Source organism: Haliaeetus albicilla, chromosome 17 (genome assembly GCF_947461875.1).
Source record: "Haliaeetus albicilla chromosome 17, bHalAlb1.1, whole genome shotgun sequence".
NCBI lineage: Eukaryota > Metazoa > Chordata > Aves > Accipitriformes > Accipitridae > Haliaeetus > Haliaeetus albicilla.
In genome coordinates this window covers 5276228-5301988 of record NC_091499.1, presented here as the reverse complement: position 1 = coordinate 5301988, position 25761 = coordinate 5276228, and the positions used below count along the sequence as shown (strand labels likewise).

The 25761-nt window shown below is 38.4% G+C and overlaps 1 protein-coding gene across 46 annotated transcripts in view; it reads right to left on the bottom strand.

The window, feature by feature from the left end:
- RIMS1 (regulating synaptic membrane exocytosis 1) overlaps positions 1-25761 on the bottom strand; it is a 338964-nt gene that overhangs the window by 192313 nt on the left and 120890 nt on the right. For 42 of the 46 annotated variants that reach the window (XR_011328372.1, XR_011328371.1, XM_069804663.1 and 39 more), the window contains exon 3: positions 24311-24322. The exons of 3 other annotated variants lie outside the window; for them this stretch is intronic. Coding sequence is in view for 40 of the 43 variants with exons in the window: in XM_069804663.1 (XP_069660764.1) it covers positions 24311-24322 (12 nt within the window). In the remaining 3 variants the exon portion in view is untranslated. Of the gene's footprint in view, positions 1-5245; positions 6231-24310; positions 24323-25761 lie in introns of those variants that run through there. One more of the 46 variants, XM_069804644.1, reaches the window with a different exon arrangement.

Below are 25761 nucleotides of genomic sequence, written 5' to 3'. Positions count from 1 at the left end.
ACAGGCATGGAAGTTTTCAAGGGATTATATCCTTAAAAGTTTCATAAAATAGTTCCATAAAAGCCCTATAAATATCTCAGCAGTGCAATCTTTTATTGGCATCACAGAATCTACATAGCAGTTCAACCGCAAGACATGCTCATAGGGAACGAGGCCCCACTGCTCACAGAACTGCATGTCACCTTCAAGTCTGCGGTGCCATTTACATGTTTGACTGAGAGCATCCAGGAGGGATGTTTAAAAGCCCGCCTTATCAGAATTTTCCACTTGCACTAGAAAGCCCACTTCATACTCTTTTCCTGCTCGCCTTTTATAGTTAACTGAGATGTTAGCTTTCCAAATCCGATCCTATGTGTACAAATAAGGATGAAAGACGCTTAAATTTTTCCTGTCTACACTATAGACTATAGGCATGGCAGGTATTTAAGTTTGCATCCAAAGAGAATCCACTCGCTTTCAAGCAGACACAACAACATAAAATGAAATCCTCTGCCTAGTGAAAGGCTAGTGCCATTAGACATAAGTCAGCGTATCCCACCTGGATGCCACGTGGCACTTAAGAGGGCACAAGCCTGCGACAGGAGCTACATCACAACTGCCAGCCGTATGTACATGTCTTATGTACTGCAGGGCATCAAAAAAGGCATCAGATGCCTGCTTTTAGGCAACTGAACACACAGTTTACACATTGATCCTAATCTTATTCCTGGCCTAAGTTTCTAAACCCACAATTACAAACTGCCAATAGAAGGATGCAGAAAAGGTGCAGTGGAGCAATGATTCAAGGAGTTAACATCAAAAGGGTATTTTATGCCAGTTTTGTTGACACTGCCGCTAGCAACAGCGTTACTAGTTATTTTAAGAAAAAAAATAAAAAACAACCAACTTTCTTCACACACCCTGCTGCCAAAATCTCTCAGCTACAGCTGCCAATCTTTCAGAAAGCTCCCAACAACTTCCACAAAAATTAAACATTCTCTAGAATAATCCTGCAGCAAACTGAGTGTTGGAAGTGGTATATTCAGGCAACTATAAAGTTACCATATGAAATAATATCTCTAAAACAGCACACAGCCAGGTTTCAGTCACTATTGCAATGTACTTCTCTGAGAAAGCCTTCGGACTTCAAGGAAGAAACCAAAATTGCTAGTGGAGAAGTCAGGTTTTGTCTGAAAATTCACACCAGCAAATTTACATACTGTAATTTGAAATATTCTCCCCCTGCAAGTTTGTTTTTTTCTAAATCTACTACACAAATCGATTGATTAATACACACCACTAAAAACACACTACAAAAATTGTACTGTAACTGTGACAGTTGTGACCTTCTAAAGCAGGACTATAGCTTGGACAAACTATGAAACCTTGCACCTGAACTTCCTTGCAGCTCTAGTTTTAGGTCTACTTCTAACTAAAATGATCAAAATTTACAAACTTAGACTTTGGAGGGAAAAAGGAGGGGTTAAAAATCAATGAGAATTTATCCTGGCTGGTTAAAAAAAAAAAAAAAAAAAAAAAAATCAAAAGAGACCCAGGAAGTACTAATTGTTTGGGCTGATTTGCCCAGGCTTGAGAATTTCTTTTTTGGAAAGAAAGCAAACCCTCAAGAAAAGTTTACAGAGCATCAGACAGTACAGGCTTTATTTATCCACAGGTCATCATGATGAGCCTTAGACCACTTTTTTTTGAAACTCAGCAATACCAAATATCCCAATGGCCCTGTATTTAAGCCTACCCTATTTAAAATCCATTTTCCATATTGTTACGCTCACTCATTCCTCACTCATCTTGTCCACACTACCCAGTTTCACCCTCAGTATTTTTATTTCCTCAGCAGCGGAAGAATTCTAAGCCCCAGCAACAATCACAGCTTCAGAAAGCTCTGCTTTGGTCTCACTCTTTCCTCATAGATGAGTTTCTTTTTCAGCTTCATTTCTCTTGCCTGAATTTCCTTCACTTAATTTATTTCTGATAATGTAGGAGTTGTGAATTGCCAGTCACATTTGCTGTAACATCGATCTCCATTTTTCATAGACCATTGAGCTACACTAGAAATCAGTCTCTCATAGATAACTTTTGTATAGTCTCCTAACCTTCTTAAAAACAAAAAAAAAGTTTTGTCTAACTATTTGAACATTTGGCTGTCTTGATAAGCCACAGAAGCATCAACTGTACTCCTCTTAATCACTTCATGGTTTCCATAGTTACAGATATACATGGAACATAGAAATAGTTTTTTTAAATGACAGAAGTCTCACAAAATAAGGTAAATGGCATGAAACAGCTTATAGTCAGGACTGATATAAAATTTTAGTTGTCCTTCAAAAAACAGAGACAACTCACCAGAAGCTTTCCACTCCATTTATCCACTAATATATTTACAAACTGTGGTAAAAATATACAAATGCAGTGCATGAGTGTGTACATAATCTCTGCAGGAGCTTGCACTACACCATTACTTATGTTTCTATACTATTCTTTTATATAAATATTCTTTTATACAAACTGTGTCAAAACAAATGTAGTAGAAAGGCAAGAGAGATTTTTTTGTTTGGTATACAATGGAAAATAATTGATGACAAAAGAAATTGGAAATGTGTAGCTGTAGAGAAGTTGTAAAGAAGGTTAGTCAAAACAGAAACACAGTTAAACTGCAGAATCAAATTCCTGAAGTAAAAAAAAAAAAGCTCAAGGAAGGAAATGCGAGTGGGTCAACTGATGGAGGTCATAAGGGACTTGATGGGCATGAACTGGATTCCAATTTTGTATTCTCAAACACACACACACAAAAAAAAACCAAACTCAAAAATAGTGTTACAGACTCTCCATCCTTGGAGGCATTCAAAACCCAACAGGACACGGCCCTGGCAACCGTATCTACTTGGGCCTGCTCTAAGCAGGGATTTGGACTAGAGGATCTCTAGAGGCCCCTTCAAACCTCAACCACTCTGATTTTGTATGGAATAAAGCACTGAGAAATTTAAATATCTTGGCCCAATGGTTCTTCAACTACGTTAGGTATTACTATGCTTGTAATACTTTACTGCTAGGTCTGCCTCTTTTTTGTCTCACTATCCACGTAGGTTTGTGCCCTAAAGCAAACAGTACATAAAATCTGAGTAGCTCTGACTTGGAGTTCTGACTTTACTCACACAAGGGACTATGGAAAGCCCACAGCATATTGACCTATTTTCTTCCAGGAGCACACAACAGTCTATAAGCATAGACATTTCCCTCAGCTATCTGAGAGCTTTAGATTACCTCCACCAAATGCTGGTGGAGCAACTGTGTGTTTGAAAGCTTCCAATATGAGTTACTGACAACCAAGTCTTATATTTATCAGATTTATATCTATATATCTATGTATCTCCATCTCCAGAGATTTCAGAGATTAAGTCTCTCTATCCTGTGTTGTAGTAAGGTGTTAACAGCTGATGGTGTTCCCTCTAGGTTTGAAAGTGATTGCCTAAAACTTGTATTTGGTGTTCCCAACCTGTGAAATGCATGTCACCGTTGTGTTACTCAGAGAAACATACTGGCCTTGACAGCGGCTAGGAGCATGGGGTTACCAGGACATCTGTTCTGGGCCCCCCTGTCTGCCAGGGACAATTCAGGGGCAAGAACAACGGACACAGGAGATGAGCAAAGCTTACAGAGACTGCTTGGATCCATAGGAAGACAGTGGAGCTGAGACTAACAGAGCGCTATGCAGACACGATGCAGAAATCCAGGGGCTGTGAGGAAGAAGAGGATCATTACTGGCTGTGTAAATAGGGATAGAAGGCAACAGAGGACGGCTGGCAGTTCAGGAGTATTCCCAGTGGGAATGAGCTGAATATACAGTAGTGACAATCATGCTAGGACAAAGATTTTTATGGATGACATAACTACCTGCCCAGGGAACGTAAGGGAGTGCGTGCAGCACGTTTGGATCTGTCAGTTCAAACAAATGCCCCAAAAACACTCTAGTTGAGAGGACAGAAAGCGTATTTTTGACATATTGCAGGATAATCTCATCGCAGTGATCTCTGCTGTGCAGCTTGACAGAGGCTTCCTCTGACCACTTTGATTAGCTTTCCACTCACAGGGAATCGCGCTGGATGACTATCAGCTCTGCTTACCCAGAATTCCCCTCTGTTCCCCACCAAATCCTATGCTGGGAGGTTCTGGCTGCTGAGTTTTGCTTGGAGCTCCCACAACCCCAAGTCCACACAAAGCCTAGAATAATGCTGTCAGAGCCTTACAAGCAGGCTGTGGAATGAAGCAACTAATTTGCAAAGTGACTGAGTGAGGGAGAGTGTGGCACCAAAGGTGTGCTTCCTCCCACGCCTGGGCAGCCCCACACGCAGCCCGGGCTCACCACCACTGCCAGGATGGCAGGGATGCCCTTGCCACTGTCCTTCTGAGGCTGAGAGCAAAGATGTGAAACGGTCTCCAACTGATCTGTTACAGATACTTTTTTGTGTCACATACAGATACAATACTAAACAGAATCTGGATAAGCCTGGAAATGTAAGTTTAAATAAATGAAATCATGACAAACTTCTACCGGTTTGGTTCTTCATGTTTTAACTTTTCTTAAGGACTCAAGAGCAAACATTCTCAGTGAAAGAGTAAAATTCATATTATATGATTGCACATTATTTTCATATTTAGTTTTCAGAATTAAAAAAAAAAAAATCACCATAGTGGAAATATAGCTAGACAGAACTTTTCACGCTTAGGGGATGTTAAGTATCATACGGTACCTACTTATGAGTATTTTGCAACAGTTAGTACTGCCCAGTAAGGGTTTTGACAAAGCACCAGGTAGGATTATGCCCTATACATGTTATACACATTTGTGATTCACAATCTACCCCAGACTCACCCTTAGGTTTGTAGCTTTCTTCACACAATTAGAAATACTTAAGCTTGGGGTTTTTTTGTTATGCACATAAATGCATGGAATGCTTATAATTACAGAAGGCATCTTCTCCCCACTTTGATATCATCACTGCAACTTCTTAAATGTTTATAACAGCTATTTTTAAAACAAACATACACTTTCTTTGTACAACATTCTGCCTTACACAGATCAGCAACCTGATGACCTCTTCTGAAAAAGCTACCAGACTATCCTGAGAAACCACAACATACCATACAAGTTGGCTCAACATCTTATTTGCAGTTACTCCCTTACCGAAAGGATGACAAAGTTTTTTGGCTTTTTGGTTCTTTTACATTTCATCTTTGTTGATCCTACCTTCTGAGATGTCCATGGTCCTTTCTCTTAATTCTCCCACCTCTTGCTCCAGGTGCAGAGTCTGAGGCTAAGTTGGTTAAGTCTGTGCTATCTGTGCTATCAAGCTCGAGCACAAAGGAATCTCAGTAAATCTGGGATGGAAGATTTGAGGAAGGGGAAGAGAGAATATCAGTGTTCTACAGCAAATTTGAGTGGATATCTAAGATTTGAAAAAGAAAAACAAAAACAAACCAAAACCGGGGAAAACAATGTATTTCTGGTAAGAAAAAGTGTAGATTTTTAGGAGAGTAAAGACTACAGGGTGACTGAGAAAGGGATAAACAACTGTGAGTTTGAATATGGAAGACTTAAAAGATAAGGAAAAGGAAAACGGGGCAGGAAAATGCAGTAGGAGTTTCACGCCATTGTAAGAATATTAAAATTTTGTTAAGTGATCTAAACAGCGCACTGTTGACAGACAATTCATAGACCATCCCCGGTATCAATTTCAGAAGTTTACTGTCCTGAATTTACAATACTACTGGCAGACCACACAGGGAAAGAGGAGAGTTTCAATACGGTAAGATGATGTAAAGCAGTGCAGAACATTAAAGTTGGGAAATTCAAACAGTAATGATATTTTATTATCTGATGAAGCTACTGTTACAAAAACAGGTTGAAAAATTGAGATCAGAACTTTGCTAGATGATGAGACAATCATTCTGATCTCCTGCACTTACCTGTATATTCACAGATATCTAATGAGGCTTTGTATTTCCTAAACAAATAAAAGGCATATAGCGCAGTGATGACTTAAGGGTATGGGGGGAAGAGGCAACAGTTAAGGATATCGTGCCTCTTTATTATCAGAAATAGAGGGATGCGTACTCCATGGCGGTACAGATATAAAGACCATGAGGCCTCAGTCCACAGTTATACATTGGTGAAGACTTTTTGTGCTCACATGTACCGTCTGTTCAACAAAGCAAGCAATCTTTTTAGCCAGGTAACTGATTTTTATGTCGCAGGTTTCTGTGTGTATCAGGAGTTGGAAGAAATTTAATGGCCAGCTAGATCCCTCTTAAATGCTAGCTCCCTGGGCACCTGCACTTATGTAGAGGAAAGAGAACTGTGTCAGCAACTGAGAGAGCTTCCTTACTCCCTGCTTGGTAGAAGGTAGCCTTCCCATAGCAACAGCTTCCAGAGCTGGTGGGGTCCATCTACTGTTGCCTAAACTTGGGTCACCTTTCCTGCTCACAGATGTTACTTGCATTTAATCTTCAGTATTCAGCCATATTTGAAGTAGCTGAACACTAAACACAACCCCAGGGTTTGCAGGAAGCAGGCATATTTCTGATCACGTGGTACATCTGGAAAAAAATAACTTTCAGATACATCAGCCTTTTGCTGGGTCCAAAAAGCCTATCCTTTGAACTGAAAAGATCATTTTGACCAACCCATCTGATAATCTTTCTGTGCACAGTACCATCCCTCTCGGTTTTCATTTGATCCCTGCATGTTCTCATGAATCCATCGCTGAACTTTTTTTTTTTTTTTTTTTTTAATTCAGATTACATAATATAGCCATGAGAATCAGCCCAGCCAAACAAATCAACTTTGGTTATTTAAATCCAAAACACACATAATAGACAAATCAGACAATTCCACCCTCACCCATAGCCACAGAAAGTTTTTTTAGAAGATTTCATTTCAGTAATATCTGTTGTTGCTAGAATGTGAGTTTAATCATTCATTTGTATTTCTCTCTAGTTTATAATTAATTTTAACTCTATACTGAAATCAGGTCAGTAGACTACATATTAATAAGGTTAGCACTGTTTTACTCTGGTTGTCTCTGTAAGTTTCAGATGATTATACTAAAACCAGCAGTTTATCCCAGCTTAAATACGACTGGTTTACTGGAGGTCAGACTCTTCTGGCCCTGTTGTCTTTAATAACTTTCTCTTAACCACTTCAGCTCTTTATTGTCTCTAGACAAAAGAATACAGGGTAAGAGGGAAGACTTGTGGGATGAGGTGGCCAAGAAGAAAAAATGTCCAAGAGGAAACGGACAAACAGGTAGAAAGGTTCAAAGCAGGGTAAAGAAAAAAGTTAAAGAGGCAATAACAAGTGGAGGAGTAAATTTCAGAGAGAGGCAATAGGGAGAAAGTAGGACAAATATCAGGAATTAAGAGGAAACAATCGTGCTGGAAAAGCAACAAAATTGGGTTGTCTTGTTGTCATATATCAAAGGTTATTGCATTTGGAGCAGAGATGATGCATGGACAAATAAAACTTACTTCAGAGGAAACTCTACTTCCTTTCCTCAGTTTGGTTTTTTTTTTTTACCTTTGGGTTTGGGATTTTTTCTTCAGAAAAGAAAGAAGGCATTTGGGGATTCAGGGTTATCTTTCTCTTTTAAGAAAAATGCTTTTTGGCAAGCTTTACGTCTCTTCAGACAAAATCAGCATAAGACATTAACAAGCCTACATACACACACACACACACATGCACTACGACAAACCACCTAACAAATGAGCTTACCAGAACTCTTAGCACACAGCAGAAAACAGCGGCAGATTGAATGTGAGACACTAAAGCTCTAAATGGAAACAAAGCATGTCCAGCAGCTTTTGCAATAATCATGTGGCATTGCAATCTTTTATTTGCAAATCCTTCACTTTTTTTTTTTTCTGTCCTGCCTATTTTAAGGAAACAAGAACTATTCTGAAGTTTAATGTTCAACCACTAGAAGAAACTTTTATTTTTCCCCTGAGCACCAGTGGTAAGAGTACTGTTAGACTTATAAGCATTTGCTGCTTGCAGAATATGACAGAACTGAAAGGTTTAAGATCCGCACTGTCACATTCTGCGTAAGTCAGACTACAGTACCAAGTATTTTCTATGATTTTGATGGCTGTCCTTCAAATTAAACCAAAGCAGAAGTGACTCTTCAGTTTCTAAATTTACATGTTTACTTAACCTCCATAAGAAATATTACTATATAGATTTAAGCATTTTGTTTCAAAGAGTTGCTGAGACTATGCCATGTCACTTGGTGTGCAAGCACAAGGAACTTTCTTTTTGAAACATTTACCGTATTTGCTATACTTAGTCAGCCCAAAGAGTTTACAAGACAGAAGCCTAAAAGTTGCTGTATGCTACATTGATCCTGAACACTGCTCCCTTCCTTGCTGTTTGAAGCACAGGAATCCTAATTTCTTTGCACTTGTTTAATACAATACTGTGTGACACTTAAATTGGAAAAATAAAGTACTGGAGAGCTAAAGGTAGCCATCCAGAAAGCTATCTATAGTAGTGAGGTGGGTGCTGGTCTCTTCTGTCAGGTGGCTGGAGATAGGACAAGAGCAAATGGCCTCAAGTTGCACCAGGGGAGGTTTAGATTGGATACTAGGAAAAATTTCTTCACTGAAAGGGTTGTCGGGCATTGGAATAGGCTGCCCAGGGAAGTGGTTGAGTCACCATCCCTGGAGGTATTCAAAAAGCACATAGACAAGGCACTTCAGAACATGGTTTAGTGGGCATGGTTGATGGTTGGACTCAATGATCTTAAAGGTCCTTTCCAACCTAAACAATTCTATGATTCTATCGGACATGAAGGAAAAAAGATTAAGAGAGTACATACCTTTCAGCTATTCAGTAAGATAAACTGCTAAGAAATAGTAATTACGGATAAAATATATGCTGGGCAGTTTATATACTTGACAGAAAAATAAAACCAAGAATAGAAGCAAGGAGGAAAAGGTGATTTCTCAGCCCATAAAAACTGCAGTAGCTACATTTATAACATAGATATGGCCAAAAAATAGAGTTCTTAGTTGCCTATGAACAGCTCTAAAATAAAACACTAAAATGCAGATTGCTATCAAACAAATTGAAGGTCTTAACCAAGTGAAATGGTAGACAGCACAGTACTTGAGACAAGTTTTGAGAAAACAGCCAACTTACAAGCAGTATAAGGTGTTGTACATCAGGAAGCTCTTCTTGCCATAATTTAGCACTTCCAAAAGAGTGGCTTTTAAAAGCAAATGTTAAAGCAGTTAAACCCCAAATCTGATCCTTCTGGGGCTAAAATAGAAAGATAGTCACTTTATGTTGGTGGTAGTTTAGAATTAGCTCTGTGATCATCATTAAACTAATTTTCATCCACTTGGTGTATGCAAAGTTGCTTTTGTATGATTCTCATTTATTACACAAAGTACAATGTAACAGTGGGATGCTAAGTGCAGAATTATTATCTATTAAATTATTATTTAATTATAAATTAGCTTATAATGCAAATAAAGCCTGTAAGCAACACTGCCCCAAAACTCGCCATGATATAGTTTCAAAATTTGCAGGTAATCAGAAGAATAATCAGAAGTTGAGAACAAAATGAAAAATGAAAGCAACCTAATAAGGATGTTGACAACCTGCATGCCACTGACTGTGTAAAGGATCTTCTACCTTTAAAAAAGGATGGAAAATAAAAAAAGGAAAACCTTCCAAAGTAAAGTTTCAAAAATCTACATACTTTACACTGAAAACAAGCTATTGTTTCATGCACCAACTCAAAGGATTGAATTCAGTCAGTTCACTGAAGAAAGCAGTAACTACAGATACTTATGCTCAAAGAAAGTAATTAAGGAGAACATGGTGAGCTGATCCCACGGCAGTTGGAGCGCCAAAAAGAAGTGGCTAAGAAAGAAAAAGAAAATAGTACGAGGGCTGAAAAGGACAGAGCGTACAGGCCAGCGTCGCTCAGGCCGCAGCAGCACTGCCAGGGAGATGGCTGAAGCTGTGCAGGGTGCGGGTGCCGCGGGGCTGGCGGTGAGGGGCCGCAGAGACGGCCTCTGTGAGGAGGGTCCGCGCCGGACACAGCCGGTTCCAGCCGGCTCCAACCCACCCACTGCCGGGCACGGCTCAGCCCCGCAGCCAACGGGGGGAAAACCTGGGTGGGAAAGGGCAGAAACATGACGCGGGCGGTCAGGAGTGAGGTAAAAAGTGTGAGAAACAGCCCTGCCAGCACCCAGGAGGAGGAGGAGGAGGAGGGAAGGAGGGGGTCCAGGCACCTCAGCAGAGGTTCCCCGGCAGCCAGTGGAGAAGACTGGGCTGGAGCCGGTTTTCCTGACAGGAACTGCAGCCCCTGGAGAACCCACATGGCAGCAGGGCTTTTTTTCCTGAAGGACTGCAGCCCACGGAGGACCCCACGCTGGAGCAGGGGAACAGCGTGAGGAAGGAAGGATCGGCAGAGAGGAGCTGTTATGGACTGACCTCGACCGCCATTCCCCATCCCCCTGCGCTGCTCAGCGGGACGAGGTGGAGGAGTCGGGAGTGGAGGAGCGAAGTCGAGACTGGAAAGAAGCGGGAGGTGGTTTAGGTTTTGTCTTTGCTTCTCACCATCCAACTCTATTTTAGTTGGCAATAAATTAATCCTCCCCAAGTTGAGTCTGTTTTGCCTGTGACGGTAACTGGTGACCAACTCCCTGTTTTTATGTCGACCCATGAGCTTTTCCACCTTATTTTCTCCCCCTGCCCTGTTGAGGAATCTAGCAGCCAGCCAAGGTCAACCCACCACAGAAGCTTCTCTAACAAGACCTTCAAAATGAAGAAATGCAGCTGACTGGCTTAAACCCTGTCTTTGTGAAACAAACTGCATAACAGTTTTACAAATGACTCGAAGCCCATCTACGGTCTTTGGAGTTTTAACAGTCTCTCCTCATAGTCTTCAATGGGAGGAAAAAAAAAATTATCTGGATGCATTTCAGATGCAGCTTGGATGGATTTAACAGCCTCCTTAATCAAACTTAACTCAGTCATGAACTTCCATATCAAAGGACTTATGAAACAAGTTAGTTTTCATGTAATTACTGTCTCTGAAATATTTATTTCTATTTATCACTGGGTCTCGCTAACAGAGCCCCAGATCTGTCAAGCTTTCGGCTCTCCTCCCAATGGATAACTTGGGAATTTAGGCAGGGAGTCTGGAGAGAACTGTACCTAACAGTTTGCAACAGATGTTGAGACTCCACAAAGCTCTTCCTACAGTAACTTTTGATAGTGTATACCTCTGGCATTACAGAAAGAGCACAGTTTCTGAGAAACACATAATATATTAGCTAAGACTGCCTGAATCTTCTGTAGCTTGAAGCATTAGGCTTGCTCCTTAGTTTTGACTGGGGAGGAAACAGCCTGCATGGCTTACAGCACCTCTCTTTTATATCCCAAATCTGTCAGTCGGCTTCTTTTTACAAAAACAAGCAGTTTCTCCTAAATCAATCAGACCACCCTGGGTTTTCTCCAGTCACCGTCTTAGCCTCAAGAAGGCTAAAACAGTCTAGTCTAGATTAAGCTAGTTAAGTAAACTCTTCCCTTAGCTGACTACTGATCTTTATGAAGCTGAATACTCATGGTCAATTGAACTATGCCATTCTCATTACCTGAAGATTGTGCATAACAAATTTTCAACAAAAGGTTTTAAGCATCTAATTGCATGGCCATACAGTTAAAAAAAATATTTTGGTCTTCACAGGTCTGTGAATTATACTCAAGAAATGGAAAAAGAATTTTATAACACTAATAATTTATATACTAAATAAAATATTGAAAATTGAACTGTGGGTTAGTACAATTTTCAGTAACATATAACATTTTCTTGTCAGTGTTCGTCTTTAACGTGGGAGAAAAACCAAACTGAACTCTCTATAGCAGAATATATTCACAGCTTTCCACACATCACAAACTGCATGAGACCATGGATATCCTCTTTGAAGAGGGTCACTTTATGTAGGAGATGAAAGGCTAAAAAAAAAAAAATCTGCTGCTGTATGAATTGTCAGGTTGCCTGTAGGGGAGAGAAGGCGTAGGTTTGCACAGAAGATTCAGACCAAGCGTGTAGGGTTTCATTTGAGATAAGACTAAATATAGGTATCTAAATGTGTCTACAGGCCATCACTGCTGTCTGATTTCCTACTGTAACTAATGAAAAATCTATAGTAGGATTCAACTGCCTCAACACTGGCATTCAGTTCTACCTGCAATGCCCTAACACTTCCAAAATACAAGTGTGGAGCTGTTGGGTATGACATGGAAATTACCTGAGAGCCACTCTCACCTGGGGTAGCTGCTGGAAGCTATGGTAAAACTCTGCGGTACCTGATATGACACTAGATGACACGGGCCTCTACTTCCCTAAACAGGCACTACAGCTGAGAAAGATTCAGAGCAGATTTAGTTTAGTTCAGAGCAAGCTGAATCACTCTGAGCCACACTGATCCCCTCCAGTAAGTACAATGAAACACAGCTCACATCTAATGTAGGAGTTCTCATCTGGAACTGATTCCCACTGAGTCTGACAGGTGAATGGATTGACTTCATATCTCTCGGACACCTCACCAGCCTCCTCTTTAATAGTTTATAGAAGTGACCAAGAGGGCAGCTCCTCTAATGTGAACAATCGGCTCTACTAAACACTCACGTGCTGGTTGATCAGGAAAACATATACTTGGGTATATAGAGCAAAGGGGTAAAACCTGAAACATAAGATATTCACAGAAATGCAAGAGTAAGGTTATATCTATGCTGAAAGCATAGCAGTAAAAACCAGAATAATATAGGAAAAGCAAGTGGATGAAACTTTCCTGCATTTAATTCCCGACTTCACCTTGTTGCTTTTCCTGCTGCATTGCAGTTACGTGGGCAAAAAGTTGTCGCCATGGTCACTTTAACCCACCACAAAGACAGTAGTCAGATCAGTCCCTGAAACAGGCTAGGAAAGCAGGTTTCTCTACAGCTAAAAGGACTGATCCAAATAATCCTAAAGGGTAAAGCCATCTGGCTGACAAAAGTCTTGAGAGCAGTTTGCTGGATGGACTTTCAACTGCCCTCTCCGCACTTGTAGAAGCTATCTGGCAGTGAAAAAAAAAGTTAGAGAGAAAAATTAACTTTCCCAATGCATGCATAGGTAAGTAATAGAATACATGAGTTTTGATCACTCACCACACATTGCAGAGATGCAAATTGCACCATCATTAATAACATCCCAGCAACATACAAAAATTTCCTCCAGTCGTGACAACACAACCATCACGTGCATGCTCATCTATTTATAGAGTCCCAGCAACATCTGCTCATCTCTATGATTAATCTGTATTTCTCAGTAATACTCAACTTTTTACAATGTAATATCCCCAATCATTTTCACAAAACTCACCAATACAAAGGTTTTGCTACAGGAGTCTGCTTTTTTATGGGCAAATAAATCACAAATGTAATAGATCATTGAAAAAACAGCATTTAATTCCAAATTTTCTGTAAACCTGTTGCATGTAAGTTAGTTGACGGGTGTTTTAGATGGAATACTGAAATTGCACAGTATGTGATTAAACTTCAGCCTAAATAATTCGCAGCTCTTTGGAAAGCTCAATCTGGATTTAAAAAATTATTAGGTTTTATCTGCTCCTCAAGGAAATACAGATTACATTTTACGTAGATTTTCACTTAATCTCTTACCAGTCATTAAGCAACCAGTAACAGATATTTTATACCATTTTATAATCACAGTTTTGGGGAGGGGTTTAATTTATCTCCATAAGGAAGGCTGAGTTGCAAATGGGTCTCTATACTAATAGAATCCAAAAAAACCCCCACAAAATATTACAGAAGCTTTGTCTATAGATTTGCTTGATTGACATACACTGTTCTATCCCGAAATTCACATAAAAATCATGTACCTCAGGTATATCTATGGCAAACTATCCTAAACCCTCACTAATTGCAGCACTGGAGATATATAGATGGAAGTATCCATCTGTTAAGTAAAATCACAAAATGCTCCAGAATGCAAACGATATAGAAAGATATAAAAACATAGATGGAAGTATCTTTTATCTAGGACATTGCATTGCTAAAAATACACTGAATTTTAATCCTGGATGAGGATTAAGGTTATTTATAATAAAAAGAGAAATAGAGAGCGAGAAAGAGCAGAGATTACATCTAGTCCTCATAATTACTCTGTTCTCTGGAAATTTTTTCTGCTACTTGTCCGTTTCTCATAACACTTAATAGGTCATAAATCTTATCAAATCTCTCTTTGCAACAAGATATCTTTTTAGCTAAAATCTCTCTGGTTCTGGGGTGACAAAACAGCCCCAGAATTCAGTTTGCTAAATTTAGTTCTATTTAGCATCTCCACATTATGTTGTAACTACTAAAAACAAGGAATTGTGCCTCAGCAGTGTACATAATTATTTTAAATTAATACTAGAAATTATTTTAAATTAATATTAGAAGTCATATTTAGTCCAAAACCCCACATATCACATTAAAAGCCCCATCACACAAAAAGGATCTTACAAGAATGAGGGCCACAATGATTCGAGCCGAAAGCTACAAATTCCAAGAAGAAATAAATTGATCAAGAGAAGAATTTGCTGGGGCTAAGGGGCACACTCTGGGCCTGTGTTTAAATGAGAGCACTCTCACATGCCCCGGAGTGGGCAGCATACTGGTTTTGTTGTGACCAGAAGGGAGGCAGCCACAGGCTGAACAAGGAGATTCAGTGAGTTCAGTTGCCAAAACCTAAAGTGTTTTAGAGAAGGATGGAGCACGATTAGAAGAAATCTTCCACTTTACTGGATCCTTTTACAGGACTGTTCAAAGATAGCGCAGCTGGGGACTGTTTGAACTAAAGGACAGGCTAGAGTGTCTTACAGCAATAAAACCCAAGTATATCCAGGAAACAGACCACTGCTGGAAAAACTGAAGGTGCGTTGCTCAGATAAAAAACACTTCCATTGGGCGCTGCCGCAGGACAAGTAGCTCTGAGCTCTTGGTTTGGACGCCAGCAGTCAGCTCTGCTGGTGTACCGTATCCCCTCAGGCATCCCCCTAACACGCTCCTTCCAAGCCTCAAGCCTAAAGACAGGCTACGCATTTCCCCAGAGCTCTCCCGCACATTTGCTATTCAGTCCTCGATTAAAAAAAAGGACAAAAACTATCTCCAGTCTCTAAGGCTAAGCTTTCATTAGAATATCAACCAGAAGAGATATCAAGGTCCATAGCTTCTGGGTGAATTAGATGAAAGTTTAGATGGTTTGAAATGTTTGCCTGCTCAGTATGTCTCTGTAAATAATAATAATCTGACACAACGCAAGTATACACATTACATATTTGTCAACAGTAATAATGGCACTTTTACTTGATTTCTATTTTCAAAGCATTGCGCAACATGAATTCATTTCCAGCGATCAGAATCGCTGTACAGACACACATTGGAAATGGGTTATATCCAGACTCACCCCACCCTCATGCAGGTAGAACACACTGACTTCCACATTGTCCTCCACCTGACATTGCAGACCATTAATTTCAAAGAGCTGTAAATCTACCTAATGAAATTAATTTATTCCCCAATATGTTGATACAATAAATATGTGCAAGCCACATTTCACAGAAGCTAGACATGGACAAATTAAAATTACCTATACCAGTCACAGTCTCTGGATTAGCCACCTCTTTATTGCAAACTTCTGGTTTTTATACTCCAAGATTACTTCTTTACAGACTGAAAACAGATTATATGCAGCACAACTGAGACAGCTAGATGTTACATGGAAACATATTCTAAAATTTTCAATTTTAATGCTAATACTATGAAGATACTTTTTCTACATCTTTTTTATTAACATAGCATATTTGCTCATTAATTCTGTATTCCGTAGCAGAAAGAAAAGCATAGTATGTTTATTAGATATGGTATATAGTGGTTTAGAAATCTCTCATGCTACCAGCCATTTCTGCAGGGCTGACAACACATTATTCTGTTACAGAAATGAAGGTAACAGAAACACAGTAAATACACAATACCTTGCAAAGAAAATTGTTGGCTTAATTTGGAATACAATAGGGCAAACTGAATTCAGAAATAATAACTGCAAATTTGGTATGGCAATGAAAATGCCAGCAGTTTTGGATATTAAGATACCATAAAGGTAATAGTCTGTTATTAATAGTAGTGAGATTGGATTTGCCTTGTTATCAACAGGCAACAATAAATTAAAAGCAATTCCTACAATGAATTAAAGGACTTGAAAAAGTAGCACATTGGGGAAAATTAAGACAATTAAATGTGCATAACATACTGAAAGGATGCAAGAACAGTTCCAAATAAGTATAGTGACCTCTCAGCTAAAACTGCAGCTTGCTGTATACAGGCTTTGCATGGGTTTAAGGCTGAGTTTGTTTTCTCTTGATAGTAACACTGCTGGAAATGTGCTGAAGTGAATGAAGAACTGGAGGAGCCAGAAACAGATTCCTGGGGTGACTATGCTTTGAAAACGATCACCTATACAGACCCATCTACACAGACATCCTACCAGTAGCTAACCAACCCTACTCTCAAAACATCTGGAAGATATATAAGCCTGAAATGTTTACTGTATAAACCTTAAATATTTATTATAAGCCTTAGTGTTTACTGAAAGTGTTAATAATGAGTCAGCAATAACAACTTGTTTCTAAAAGGTTCCTGTTACAGGAGAAATCCCTCATTAAAGGAGAAATGCTCCATTTAAAATTAGGGTTTTAATTGTATGTATCACTATTATTACAGCTATCTACAGACCTTTTTGATGGCACAACTGCAAGCAAAAGGGTGATCAAATACTATTACTGTATTTCCAATCTATCATAATTAATAAGTATAAGCAATAAGATGTAGAAAGAAAATTTGATTTCATGCGTATGAACACATCATTTTAGCAATTTTTTTAATTGGCTGATTCTTTTCTCCTAATTTGATAAAATGATATACATATTTTGGCTAATCAAGAATTATCAGAATTGCATCTAATTCAAACTGTTCACGTTGTTTGCTTTTACCTTAGACCAGATATGCATACTTTATCATATTAAAACTATAAGGTCATACTTGTTCATTTTCAAAACTGCAGTGCACTGAACAGACAAGGATCAGAATCCACTATAAAGTAACAGTTTATAGTATCGTGTTGATTATATTAAGGTATATGAACACATCAAACAGCAAACAGGCTCTTCTCATGACTTCTTAATATTGTGTTGCACCGCTAGTATTTTTTTTTCTTTATTATCCTCTTCCTTCTTAAAGTGCAATGTATACAAGACATATCAGATTTCAATTGTTAGAACTTATTTCCTTTCCTCTTCTTTTCAATATGTATTTACAGTTGAAACTAATTACCTAAAAATATTTTCCTTTACACAAGACCCTTATCCCACTTCTTTACTTAGAGATTCAGGGCATAGATTAACACATTTTTGACAGAAAAGTGAACAAATATATTTCTATATTGTTGCATTTTCTGAAGCCAGAATTATTTCTCAAATCCCCAATATCATCCTTCCCCAGAACTTCAAATTTTCATGGATCAACAGATGCAAGACTACAGTTAACACTGTTTATTACTCAGTAACATAACAAAAGGGTAAAAAAGGGCAATACCTGCTGACACACAAGCAATTAAAAGTTTAAAAAAAAAAAAACAAGAAGCTACAAATCTTATTTTACTCCCAGGATGAGGAATCAAAAAATTCTTAAGGGAATGCATTCAAAACCAGAAGTGTATACTATCGCATGATACTTGTTTAGTTTTTGGTTTTGTGTCTTTTTTTTTCTTTAACTGATTAAACTTTTCTTATGTATTCAGCATATGGGATTTTATTTTAAATAACAATGAAAAAAATCACACAGCCTTCACTCACTGGAAAAAAAAATTAGTTCTTTCCCATTATTTTTAAAGCATCCATTTAAGCAGATCTAGCTTATGGGGTATAAAATGTCAGAACTAAATTTGCTACTATCTTTTATTGTGAAGGCACACCTTTCAAAGTAAAGCAAGGTAACTTATTAGAAAAATGGAATAAATACATTTTCAGCAATGTCAAATCTAAACACAAACTCAATGTGTGCTTGTGGACAAAAAGAAAACCAGAAAAATCATTTCAACATTTTCCATTCTAACTTTGTAGTGAGACTGACCCAAGTCAGGTAGGAAGATATTCCTCTCTACTTCAGTACTGATAGTGCTGTATTCCCATCTGGGAAAGCAAGTTTTAATCACCACGGAGTTCAACACTGATCTCCCATGCCTCAGACAATATCTGAGCCAGTAAGATACACAGCATTGCTGCGAGAATCACTCAAACGCTCTTTGGCTTTAGACCACCAGCTTAATTGGACCAAATAGAATGTAAGGTTGTTAGTGTTAAAATGATAAAAATACTACATTGAAGGCAACAAAAAGCTCGAAGTTATTCTGGTAGCTTTATTATTATTTTTTTTTTCTTTCTCTCTGTTTGAACACTGAGCCAAAAAAAAGCATGGCACTTGTTAGTGCTCTTTCTGAAGGATTCTGTGAAATTCTGGAATTCATTTGTCCAAAATTGTAAATCACAGAATTATTCCCTAGCAGAACTTAAGGAGATTTTGTGTAAGCTCATAATGTGTGTAGTTACAATGAGGAAACAAGTAACAAAAATGGCATGAAAGATCCTGGACTGTTTCATCATTCACCATGCAAGCCAGAAGACACATGGATATGCCAAGCTGTGAGGAGCAAGTTTGTCCACGCGGCCCTGCTTGGGCAAGGGGGTTGGAGGAGATGACCTCCAGAGTTTCCCTCCACCTACAACCATTCTGGGATTCTGCAACTGCTATGGCGTACCATATTTTTTGTCAAGATAAAGATAAATAATAATTCCTCAATTGATTTAAATACATTGAATGATTTACTGATTTCAAAGGTCAAAAAGGTGGTTCGTAAGAGCTTTATTCCACCCCATACTTCCTTTATTAGACTATACAGTAGGATGCATATATGTTCACTTACAAAAAATCTATACAATATATGCTTATACATACACATACCATATATATGAGTACATGAGATTACTCAAGAGAAGAGAGAATAAAGCTCTTTTTGAAAACCCTTATTGACCTTTGAGATCCTATCAACATTTAGGTTTTTTAACACAAGTTTTTGCAATGGAAGGAATTATTACACTCAAAGGTATTGCTGACATTTTCTTAACTAAAAGAAATTCAAAACAATTCCCACATTCTTGAATCAGTTAATTTGAAATAAAGGTACTGAAAATACAAGACTAAAAATAGGATAACACATCCAGTAGTAACACTGCAGGGGATTAAAAGTTTGTTATTCATGCTCCATTATACTACACGGAGTTTCCAACATTGTTTATGTAGGGTCTCCACAGATCACTGTTACCCAGCTTGCACGCTAACAGCAAAACCAGCCATGAACGATTCAGGAGCCCTTTGTCACAGGTTAAGACAGAAGGTTGCAGTAGCAATATATTTGCTTGGTCATCAACTGTAGAATCGCATGACAACGAGACAGTTTAAGTGTTTGGCTAACAGGTAAACTAAACCTGGATAAACCAAGGAGCATAACCAAGCAGTTACCAATTTAATGCCGATTTAAAGCCATAAGGGAGAAAAACTCAGCTGTCTAGTGACTCTTCTACACGCCGACCATTAAATGAAGAAGCTCTGATCTGGTTAACTTCAGAGCATGAACATCAGCTGCCTGCTTTTTTTGTTGTTGTTTACATGAAGTGCCCGGTCATTTTTGCTAGCTGGACACTGAAAAACAGGTGTTAAAGCCAAACGTGTTGCTTCAGCAAACTTGGTGAAGAGGAAGCTGATTTTAAACATTTAATTTTAAAAATGTAACATTGCATTTGTTTGGAAGTGAACTAACTTCCCAGAAAGCAGAGTAAAGTGCTCTGCATCTTACTTGAGAGAGAATTCCTCAGTTTCTTGTCAGACTTTTTTCCTTTTCCTTTTTCTTCTTTTACCTGCTGAAAGCAGCATTTCTAGGGAGCGATTACTGAAAAGCAATACTTCGTTCTTGATGCATACAAACCCCAAATCTTTTTAGGAAACAAATTATGATGAATGCTACAGAGAGAAAGAATTTATCTGCTATCACTTTGCAATTTGCTATGTAATTTTTACCTCTTTCTGATGGATTTTTTTCTGGTTCTACAGCTGTATTAGTCAGAACTTACATAAATTAGCGTTTTAATGGACAATCTGACATAAGAGTTCTGTGGAAGGGATGTAAAAACACTCCTGACAATCCAGACATTTTGTTCTGACAATATTAACAACTTCTGTTAAAACAATTAGTACACAGCTGAACGGCATGGCATATGTGCCCAATTGGTAAGGCTTAAATTGGCAAGCCATTATGTAAGCAAATTTTAAGCATAATTTTAAGGAACTAAATGACAAACACCCTGTAAAAACACCTAACATACAATTAGGGAAAGGTTTCCAAGTTGTCTTTCTTTCAGAGCATAAATCACTGACTTTATACTAAAATGAAAACAATTCCAGTGAAAGCCAGATCAGAAATGTGAATCTCTAATATTTCAGCACTGATAATTGACATTACTTTCCACAATCACATACTACTAAGTTCGGTTAAATCGATTCTCATGTATCTATAATTGATTTCACATCCTGGTTTCCTCCTAGTGGTCCTTTACGTATGCAAACTGAAAAATGAGTAAGCAAACTGCTCTATTCTGCACAACTAACATTTCTGGAAAACACGGGAAAATGGTGACAAAGCTATTTTTCATCATTTCCTCCAAATTCTTTTCACTTTAAATTTGATCAAAAATAGTAATCCTAATGAAATCTGTAGAGTGGCAGACTGATTGCTATGGATAAATATACAGCTTAATCTGGAACATGGATCTTCCACCTAATTCTGTCAATGACATCATACAAATTTCACTTAGTTCAATACACCCACAGCACCTCACAAAATACTTTAATTTTGATTCAGAGAAACTGCATTCGCTCATCCAAGGCTACTTTTGGATCCTAAAATGTATCCCCTTTTCTACAAGGGGAAAGAAACAGAGCTGTACGGCTTCATATATCGGGTGTTTACAAAGGAAATGCATCTTTTTGCATTACCTGACCAAATATTAGGAAGTAGTTTTACAGGAACGGTGCAAGGAAAAACGTCGTATTTTCGGGTGGTTTTTGCTCCGCAAGGCTGCGGTACCACGGGAGGGAAGAACAGAGCAAGCAGTGGCAGCCAGGCCGTCGGGAATACCGAGACGGGGCTCTGCCCGCTCCTTGCCAAAGTGCGGAGCTGCCCCAGCCGGGCATCACGCTGGGTTCTCCGCTGCCCGAACAGCCCCAATAGTTCACATCGGAGGGGAGAGCGAATGCAACCAGAGAAGGAACGTAAACCCATTACCATTTTGGCAATTAAAATGTTGGTGTATGGAACAGAACTAGAAGGATCCAGAACAGAAGTGTAGACACTAAAAGGAACTCACAACACCTGGAAAACATTGTGCCGAACTAAAAGCAAGTGGTCGCTCCTGCCAGCTTTTCTCTAAGCACCTACCTGACTTCCTTCTGAAATGCGCTCTCACATAAAATCCTGTGCTAATAATATTCTGCTTTCTTTAAAAGTATATACAAATGCTCACAGCAAACAGGCTGCCACATTCACATAACAGTGTTTCTGAATACTAAGGTAATATGAAGGAAAATGCTTGCACTTTTTCTGTACATAATACAACTGCCAACTGTTCTCAAACCCCATGATATTATTACTAACATTATTAACACTGAACACAACTACATTTAAGCCTGATTTGAATAACCAAACTAGCTAACAGTCCTCTTATCTGACACTGTTCCCATTAAACGTGGTCTGCCTGCAATCATATGAAAGGAGAGCAGGCTCAGGTGAGAAGTATGAAGAGCTAACCAATACTCAGAGAACATGGAAGAACTTCAGACACATAATTAGGGGTGCGTTTTGACATATGAGTCCTTGAAAGTTACGTGCCTCATTAGCCACTAGGAAGTAGCAGTTATTGCCGATCAATTTTGTGAGTGTACTGGAGTCATCTCTTGATAAACCGAGGATGCCTACTAACTCGCACTACAAGGAACCAGCCTTGTGGGATGTCCTTTATTATTTTAAATGAGGAGGGAACATATTAAGTTCTGCTTTATATTTTTGGAACAGTCCTTAAAATAGATTTGGTGCTTACTTGAAAAGTAACAGCTTCAAAGTATTACATTATCCATACCCCATTTTAAAAATACTTAGCTAGAAGCAACAGTTGCAAGGGACCTCTTCAGGATCTAATACATTCCCCTACAGCCACAAGCAACCACATCACATAAATCCTTTCCTAAACTGTAATCAAATTTAACCTTTAAAACTTTATTGAGTTATTTTTTCTTCCAATAAGTCACATGAAAAAATTTCCCAAGGCTTTACTCTACTGATTGCAAAAATCTTTTTCCAAGCCAAGAGCATTTATGGCGAAGTTATACCCATTCAGTCTTATGTATTCACTGTCCTCTAGTTTGAAGGTTATTCTTATTGTTTAAAATTACTGTACTTCTAGATATCAATTCTGTACTTCTAGATATCAATTCTAATTGCTCTAGCTTTTGTCCCCCTAATCTCTCTAGTCTTCTCTCATATGAGCAGCTCTCCATTTCTTTGATCATCCTCTATATGACCCTCTTTGTGCCTATCACAGTTTGCATTTATCAAAGATGGGTAACGCACGGTTCACAACATCCCAGCTGAGGTCTCATTAATACTAATTCTCCAACTCTACAGAAAACACGTTGAATCTAGGATAATGCTTGACTTTTCCTGGGCTTGGCACTTTAGTAACTCGCACTTCATAATCCTTTCCAACTGAAGCATCCCTAGCTTGTAGGAACTTGGTGCATGTATTTCAATATTAATGTAATTTATTGTGGTAAAAATTCACGTGGACAGAGCAGGGCTCATATGAACACATTTTAAAAGTCTCTACTAACACAAAGCTCACCAGATAAAGAAGGGTTTGTCCCTATATGTAGATTAGTCAGGAATGTCAAGCCACTGAAAATAATTATTTCAGCGCGTTGTTCAGAGTACCACACAGAAAACAGTGGAATGAAGCTGTCGCAAGTTCTATTTCCTAGCCGTTAGAAAAAACCCCGTGCTTTCAGAACACTACTGCAATATGAAGGTGTGAGAGAAAGCATTTTCTCTGGCTGTTGCACAGTACTAACTTGCAGGTTACGGCTGTGCCATGTATGCAAGTTGGGACGTACCAGTACTTCGTAACACGAGCGTAACGCCATCATCCACGCGCCAAAAACTCCATTGGCTTGTAATGGCTTTACACTCGTTTCTGCTAAAGTGCCAGCGAAGCTGGCTAATTCCCACTACCTAAGTCTCCACGTTAAAACGCGGAATGCCACCTTTTGCCGACGTGGCTGAGCAGCGGCGGTAAGAGGAGGTGGGCTGCCCTGCTGGAGCACTGCCAGCCCTTCCTCCGCGCACAGGGCGCGGGGCGAACGGGCAACCACCCTCACCTGTTCCAGGTAAGGCACAGGCATTAGTGGGGAATGTACCAGTACTCGATCCCAAAAGCTTTGCAGATTTTTGAAATGGTAACTACACGTTCACTAAGGATTCGCTCCTTCCTGCTCACTACGCTTACGTCCAGTTTTAAGAGGTTATACTTTGCCTATGCATATTATTCCAAATGTAAATTAAAAAGCTGATTTCGCAAGAATTCCCTGAATTTCTGCTGCAGCCGGAAGTGAAACACAGCAAACCATGTAAATCCATGTAAAATTATAATTAAAATACTAAATTAGATTTCCTGAAGCTGACGGAAGGATCTTGCATGCAAAAAAGTCAAATTGTTAACCAAAGGCATTTTTATGAAATAAAGCTTTATTACACTTCATTACCTCCTCTACTTTTTAGCCTATTAATGATTCTCAGTTCTTTATTAAATCCTTTTATTGTCCTAATTTTGACAACAGTCTTGGGTTTCCTTGCTGAGCTATCTTGGAAGCCTATGTTCAGCTAGGGGATGGGCAGGGACTGGGTGTTAGGATTCCTGTTCTTCCCCCCTCCCCTTTGGATGATTTTAAAATTTCAGTTCAGTTTTTTACATTAATATGTTTCCCAGTTAACTAACAACATTATAATAATAAATGATAAAAAGCATGGATTCTAACCACTTTGTCCTCCTTTGGGAAAGCATCCAAGGAAGCAGAATAAAAAGAGAAAAGAAAGAAAGAAGAGAAAAAGAATAAAATAGGCAAGTATTAATAGACAGATTTCAAAGAAATGCAATTCTAATAACTCTCTAAAAAGAGATAAAAACATAAAATTTCAAAAAAAAAAAAAGCCTTAAATAAAAAGATGACATTACTGCATAGTAGAAAACATGTTTTCCCACCCTAACCCACAGAAGCATAAACAATATAACAAACAAAAGGCAAGTTACAAACGAATGGATGTTTTTCCATTTCTGTGACTTTAAACAGTGGGTGAAAAATACTTAAAATATAGTCAATTTTTTTCTCAGTAAAGATAATCTGTATCATATGCACTCTAACTAATAGTATAACGTAACATGTCAAACTATATTTTCATAGACTTGCTCTAATGACACCACCTGCAGGTAATGCAATGTAATGCAACTATTTACATGAAAAGATGAATATATGAAAATTTTTGTCCAATACACCTACATAATTTTTTCAGAATGTGAATTTAATTTAATGGACTCACAAGTACATCAGGGCTACAAAAAACTTGCAAAATAAAGATGAAATACATTTTTCGAGGGCTTTTTTTTTGTTTACATGAAATTTCAGAAGCCCTATTTAGTTGATGTTTAGCTCAACAAAAGTGAAAAGGGCATAAACTAGTTCCATTATGAACATGATTATCTGCTATAAAATTTGTGACCACTTTAAACTGAATTTGTACTGATATGAAGGGCACGAACACATGTCCCCTACAAAAGACTGGCACCTTAAAACCATATGAGAAAGTTACCTCATCTCACGATAGATAACAAAACTCTTCATGCAACAGAAGGGTATTTGTAAAATGTTTTATAACACACCATAGTCCTAGATGACCAGCCAAAATTAATCACTGGATAATGGTCTTCCAAATATAGATCCTACCACTCATGTCCAAGTGAACAGTCGGTTCCTTGTAAGGGACTGACTGAACAGAGGGAATTCTCAGATACCCTTCAGTTTTATGGACAGCTACAGCGGCTAACTGCATGTGGATCAGAGGGAAAAAGATTCCTCTCACCTGCCTGAAAGTCGGATACCTAATCCAGATTAATCTATAGTTTTAAAATAATTTTAAAATAAATCGACACAACACTCTCACTGTGGTAAGAAAAATGGTTGGGGTTTTTTCCTAACCAAATAATTGACTGATTTTATGTAAGAGAAATCTATAAATGTATATGAAAAGCTCTATAAAAAAAGAAATCTGAAATGAAATAAGAGTTCAATAAAAATTTATCAATGTGGAGTTGTACCTGAGCAAAAGGGTTTCTCTTTCATTCTATGAAAAGCAAGTACGTTTTCTTCAAGCCATCACACAGTAAAACTATACACTATGTATTCTTTTTTTTTTAAGTAAACTCAGTGAATCC